Source organism: Rhagoletis pomonella, unplaced genomic scaffold, assembly GCF_013731165.1.
Source record: "Rhagoletis pomonella isolate Grant_MI unplaced genomic scaffold, Rhpom_1.0 Rhpom_scaffold_04850, whole genome shotgun sequence".
In the NCBI taxonomy this organism is placed as follows: Eukaryota; Metazoa; Arthropoda; class Insecta; order Diptera; family Tephritidae; genus Rhagoletis; species Rhagoletis pomonella.
In genome coordinates this window covers 318-7,111 of record NW_023463398.1, presented here as the reverse complement: position 1 = coordinate 7,111, position 6,794 = coordinate 318, and the positions used below count along the sequence as shown (strand labels likewise).

General features: G+C 45.5%; 2 protein-coding genes across 2 annotated transcripts; both read left to right on the top strand.

The window, feature by feature from the left end:
* The first annotated feature begins 999 nt into the window (after positions 1-999).
* On the top strand, positions 1,000-2,915 carry LOC118754887 (glucose dehydrogenase [FAD, quinone]-like). Its single transcript, XM_036489760.1, has one exon. The coding sequence runs from the start codon at positions 1,000-1,002 to the stop codon at positions 2,851-2,853; it is 1,854 nt and encodes a 617-aa protein (XP_036345653.1). The 3' UTR covers positions 2,854-2,915.
* An 885-nt stretch (positions 2,916-3,800) lies between these two features.
* LOC118754886 (glucose dehydrogenase [FAD, quinone]-like) lies at positions 3,801-6,558 on the top strand. Its single transcript, XM_036489759.1, has one exon. It carries the CDS (start codon positions 4,278-4,280, stop codon positions 6,159-6,161), a length of 1,884 nt encoding a protein of 627 aa, XP_036345652.1. The 5' UTR covers positions 3,801-4,277; the 3' UTR covers positions 6,162-6,558.
* Positions 6,559-6,794: the final 236 nt, after the last annotated feature.

Below are 6,794 nucleotides of genomic sequence, written 5' to 3'. Positions count from 1 at the left end.
AGGAACAAAATCGGCGAGTAGAAAGATGAAATTTCTAGATCTTTGCATACCCCCGCTGAAGAGTTAGATTCCAGAAATAAATGCTGCGGTGAGAAAATGCCGAACCTCTAGGGCGAAAACCCGAAATGCGTTAATGAGTAGAGCTCGAAAAGCTACGAAGGCACTTGAAACAAGTTGGGTCAAGTTTCTGTAAATATTGTAAGAGAATGACGAATTAGGGCTGATGTCTAAGACGGTTATATGCAGTTAAAAGGTCTCTGTATTGGTGGCAGCATTGAATTGAACGGAGAGATGAAGTTCCCGAACCACCAATCGGGTGTGTCCTATCACCTATGAAATCGTTCAAGCGAGAATAGCACAGCTTACATACAAAAACACCGCAGAAGCACTCGACTTCCTAGCGAGGATAGTTAACTATTTTTTTCTTACTAGCATTAGAAGATTTCGTAAGTTGCGTATCGACCTAATTTTCCTTCTGAAAGATTAGATAGGCCGTTTTTGTCACTCTTGTACCACTGTGCCCCCTTCGAAACAGCTGATCAGTTACAAAATTTAGAAATTAAAAGCTTTCATGTTTCACAATTAAAAAATCATTACAGAGCATGTTTTACGTCGTTCAATGAACCGTGTCTCGGCAGAGCGCTTTTAATCGTCGCTAAGACGAACGTGACAGTTCGTATTTACATATTTATCTAGCTGCAACTGTCACACATTATAGTCGATCTATTGTTTTCTCTCAGACATTCTAATCGACTTTGTAACATTAGAATCTTTATATGAATTCTCTGGCCGGTTGGGTGGCACAGAACTTCGCGAATCGGTGGCGGAATCGCACACGGCTTGTAGATCGGTTGAAGACGCGCGTGTGCTCGTAAATACTTGAATAGCAAATAACTCGAACTGAGCAAAGTCAGTGCAGCTCATATTAATTGCGCTTAATGAATTTAAAATAACTTGCAAATTGTAGCCTTAGATAAAAAGATTAACAAATTATAAAATATGTCGCGTCGTTTTTGCTCCGTATTTTTGCTAATCACGTTCCTGTTCGCTAGCGGCTGCGGTGTATCGCATGCACAAAGGGGTAATATTATAACGGATTTATTCGAGTTTTTGCGACGTGGTCAAAATGATTTGAATATCGAGCATGTGGATGATGGTGTGAGGTTACTAAAAGAGTATGATTTCATAGTGGTCGGCGCGGGCACTGCGGGTTGTGCGCTAGCGGCGAGGCTCTCGGAAAATTCTGCTTGGAAAGTGCTGCTAATCGAAGCAGGTGGTCCGGAAAATATGGCCATGGATATACCAATACTTGCCCATTTCCTGCAACTCACCGAAATCAATTGGAATTACCGGACGCAGCCGTCGAGTAAATATTGCCTCGCCATGAATAATCATCGCTGCAATTGGCCCCGAGGCAAAGTCATGGGCGGGTCGTCGGTACTCAACTATATGATGTACACCCGCGGCAATCGACGCGACTACGATCGCTGGGCCGAGATGGGCAACGAGGGCTGGAGTTACAGCGACGTTTTGCCTTACTTCAAGAAGTTCGAAGGATCTACAATCCCCAACGCCGAAAGCGACTATGTAGGCCGTCATGGGCCGGTCAAAATTTCCCATGCTGATTGGCGTTCCGGCATCTCCGATGCTTTCATAAAGGCCGCACAGCAGGATGGATTGATGTACCGCGACTACAATGGTCGCATACAAACGGGCGTGTCATACCTGCAGTCCACCACATACAAAGGCATGCGTTGGAGCTCCAATCGCGCCTATCTCTATCCCATCAAAGGCAGGCGCCCCAATCTGTATGTGAAAAAGAATGCGCTGGTGACAAAAGTTTTAATTAATCCGACGACAAAGACCACATACGGCGTAGTGCTGAGCACTGGCGGTCAATCGTTTCAGGTGCGCGCACGCCGTGAAGTAATTCTGTCGGCGGGTGCTATCAATTCGCCGCAGCTGCTCATGATATCCGGCATTGGGCCCGCACAGCACTTGCATGATATGGGAATCAAGCCAATCGCGGACTTGGCCGTCGGTTTCAATCTGCAGGACCACATTGCACCAGCCGTTTCATTTACCACCAACGTCAGCTCAATTAAAACCGCCGACTACTTCGAAACACGAAACATAATGCAGTATATTGAAGGAAAAGGACTTTTCGGTCTGCCCGGCGCTGTGGAATCGATCGCCTTTTGGGATCTGAGTCACCCTGAACTGGAGGATGGTTGGCCAGATTTGGAAATGTTTCAATTAGGCGGCTCCTTCGATGAGAATCCAGCAACGCTGCGCGCTTTCGGCCTACAGCCGGACACCTACAATACCATGTTTGCAAATGTCAAAACAGACGGTTTTATCCTGTTTCCTATGATGCTACGGCCTAAGAGCCGCGGACGTGTAATGCTCAAGAGCAGTGATCCCTTCAAGTACCCGCTTATGCATGCAAACTACTTCGCACATCCCGATGATTTGGATATCGCTGTGCGGGGTGTGCTCAAGTCCATGGACTTGGTGGAGCGACCTGCTTTTAAGGCGATCAACGCAAAAGTGTTGGAGCGCGTTATGCCCGGCTGCGCTAATCTGCCATACAAGTCCCGCGCTTACTGGGAGTGCTACGTACGCCATTTCACATTTACCATCTACCACTACTCAGGCACAACCAAGATGGGACCGCGCAGTGATCCAGCTGCTGTGGTGGATGCGCGGCTGAGGGTGTACGGAGTGAAGAACTTGCGTGTAGTGGATGCGAGCATTATGCCGGAGATAATTGCTGGACATCCAAATGGGCCGGTATTTATGATTGCCGAAAAGGCGGCGGACATGATCAAGCAGGATCATAACTACGTTTAGTGAGAAAAGTTGGAGTGAGGTTCCGTCTGTTGAAGGGGTCGTTATGAAGTGGGAAAATTCTTGTGATATTTAAAGCTTAAAGAGTGTAGGTGAATCGAAAAGCGAAGTGGTAGTTTCAGCGGAATTGGTACATGGTAACTTCTCAGGGATTTTACGAAGGGTTCAATCAAGAACACCTATCATAAGTACAATACAAATCGACGGGTTTTTTCGACCTCTGGTTTTCCTGAGCGAATGTGAAATCGAATTCCAATAATACTCAATTGATTTCTTTGTTATGAATCATATTTTGCACATCAACTTCAAGTCTTTATGACATTGTCTCCTCATAAATTATTGGCGCGTTCGGGGTCGTCCAACCGTCTGCTTGCAAAACTATGCACCCCACAAGTTCAACAACCAATTAAATTTACCGATCAGTGCGCAACTAAACACCACTGCGGATGCATTGAGGCGCAAACGTGTCCACTGGCATGTTGTGGCGAAGCAGTAAGCTGAAAGCGAAATCAAAATAGAATAGTGCTTGCCACGCGATGCACAAAAGCAACACGAGCTTAGAAGACACAGCCAAACAGTGTTTCACTTTCGATAGACCAGCGACAATACACACCACAAGCACAATAAAACTATTAAGAAACGCACACATAAGCGTGGTGTACCTTGGAACGCAACGCCAAAGAGCGCGGCGACAAACGGAACAGCTGGCAAGTTCAACAGCGCAAGTTCGCAGCTGCGCAACTTCACTTGCTGTCTTCGTCATTGCCAGCGATGCCGTCTTAGCAGTCGGCGCGCTGACTTAAAGTGTTGGACAACCTGTTCGCCGCATTGAATTATTGGGTTGGCTTTTTGCCTTTTTTTGTTGGTAGTTATAAAGCAATCGAAGAAGAAGCTGACGAAGAATAGTCGAATAGTCGCCGCCACTTTATTTACTACAAATATTAAAAACACATACGCCCGCCGAACGGCGAACATTCGAAGTTACGTTTCCTCAGCGTTAAGACGCGCGGTTCCGAGAATACGGTCCACCGCACACGGCGCAGACAACGGGCACGCGGTTCTAACAAATAAGCAACAAGTACAGATACAGAGTGACTAGAACGCGGTAGCAGCGTTAAGAAGCTGAATACTGTTAAGAAATTAAATAAAAAATAAACAAAAAGATTTTGCCAATCAAGAAAAACGAGTGCAAAGTGTTAAAAAGACATTGAAGTGCATGGAAATTGAGAAAAATAAACAATCAGCCAAGAACTGTGTAACTTTGAAACTTGTGTTGTGTTGCAAAGACTGTGCGTGTTTCTGTAGAAAAACTCAGTAAAAGCGCAGCTGATTTATCGAGGGTCGCTTTGAAAACGCAAATAGTGAGATCAGTCGCGTTTTAACACGCGAAATTCTTAAAGTCAAGAAAAATTGAGTTAACACAAAAAATGCTTTTCCTACTGCAGCCACGGCTCCTCTTGTTTATGCCGCTATGCATTTTTAGTGCACTCACTTGGGCGCAGGAGCGCAACGTTATCCTCGAGACATTCGACTTTCTGCGCCGCGGCCAAATTGACGCCGATCTGGAAAACTATGACAACAGTCTGCGAATGGAAAGTGAATATGACTTCATTGTCGTGGGCGCAGGTACGGCAGGATGCACGATCGCAGCGCGTCTCTCGGAAAATCCCAAATGGAAAGTGCTTCTACTCGAAGCCGGCGGCCCAGAGAGTCTCATAATGGATGTGCCGATTGTCGCACATTTTCTGCAGCTGGGCGAAATGAATTGGAAATATCGCACACAGCCCTCGGATCACGCTTGTTTGGCCATGAACAACAACCGCTGCAATTGGCCGCGAGGTAAGGTCATGGGCGGTTCATCGGTGCTCAATTATATGATGTATACTCGTGGTAATCGACGTGACTACGACCGTTGGGCAGAGTTGGGCAATATAGGGTGGAGCTGGCGTGATGTGTTGCCCTATTTTAAGAAGTATGAAGGCTCGAGTGTGCCTGATGCTGATGAGGATTTGGTGGGGCGTGATGGACCTGTGAAGATTTCGTATGTCAACTGGCATTCGAAGATAGCCGAAGCCTTCTTGGAAGCAGCTCAGCAGGACGGATTGGAGCGGCGCGACTACAATGGACACATACAAAACGGCGTAAGCTTCTTGCACACCACCACACGTAATGCAACGCGTTGGAGCTCAAATCGCGCCTATCTGTATCCGCTTAAGGGCAAACGTCGCAACTTGCACGTGAAGAAATTCGCTTTGGTCACAAAAGTACTCATCGATCCGACAACGCGTGCCGCTTATGGCATAATTGTGCGCACCGACGGGCACGAACACAAAATTCTGGCGCGTCGTGAGGTGATTGTCAGCGCTGGTGCCATTAACACGCCACAACTACTCATGCTTTCCGGTGTTGGTCCAGCCCAACATCTGCGCGAAATGGGCATTAAAACGATTGTGGATTTGGCGGTTGGTTTCAATCTGCAGGATCACACAGCGCCTGCCGTCACCTTCACAACCAACGCGACATCGCTGCATTTCGAGGACTTTGCTGATCCAACGCTGGTGAATCAATTCAACCGACAAGAAGGTCCCTACGGCTCGCCAGGTGGCTGTGAAGCTATCGCATTCTGGGACTTGGATCATCCGCATTTAAAGGATGGCTGGCCAGATATAGAATTGTTCTTGGTGGGCGGCTCAATGTCCTCAAACCCAGCTATCTCACGTGGTTTTGGCCTCAAAAAACTCATCTACGACTCCATGTTCGCGGAAATTGAAGATAAAGCACTTAACGCTTTTATGATCTTCCCCATGATACTGCGACCCAAGAGCCGTGGACGCATCATGCTAAAGAGCACTGATCCGCAGAAATATCCACTCATCTACTCCAACTACTACGCACATCCCTATGACGTGGATATTTCCGTACGTGGTGTACTAAAAGCAATCAGCCTGGCCAATTACCCAGGCTTCAAGAAAATCAATGCTAAGCTGTGGGATCGCAGAATACCTACGTGCAAGGGTCGTGAGTATGGAACTCGCGAATACTGGGAGTGCCATGTGCGGCATTTTACCTTCACAATCTATCACTACTCGGGCACGGCGAAAATGGGGCCGTCAACAGATCCTGCGGCTGTGGTGGATCCGAGATTACGTGTATATGGCATAAGAAATCTGCGTGTAGCGGATGCAAGCATCATGCCAGAAATCATGTCGGGACATCCGAATGGACCGGTTTTCATGATTGCCGAGAAGGCGGCGGATATGATCAAGGAAGATAATGGTTTTAAGCAGAGACAAAGGCGAAAAGAAGTATGAAGTGTAGAATGTATTTAAGTGTCAAGATTTCCAAATGTGGGCAACTAGGAATAATAAGAATGTGTGGAACAACAATTAGTCTAAGGTGAAAATAGAATTTAATTAATTTAATTTTAACTTAATTGTAAGTATAGAAACTATGGCCAAGTGAACTAATATAATGAGAAATAATTTAAGTGGAAAATAATTTATAATTTATAGCTAGTGTAATGTACAAGACAAGCCGCTTTCATAAAGAATTCTAAGTCTAAATATTTACATTCACATATGTACATATATACGTTTAGTAATATAACAGTGCACTGACAATAATTTTTAAGTTTCAATGTGTAAATAAAATCAATTTGTGTAAGCTGTGAATTTGTGTATATTTGACATTGGCCATTGAAGTGTGTTGCCTTCGGCTTCGGCTGTGGCTAGTTTTGATGTAGGTATTTACATGTGCCGTTTTATAACTAAGTTTTAGTTGAATTCGATTCAAAATGAGATTTCGGTCATTCACTTGCTTTGGCATCTTCCATATCTTTCATTCAATTTTGGCGTTTGGACAATTCAACACACATTTTTGCCATTTTCGCTTCATGGCTTTTCGCCAGCTTCATTCGGCTATTATGAAATTTCATAGTAAATTTA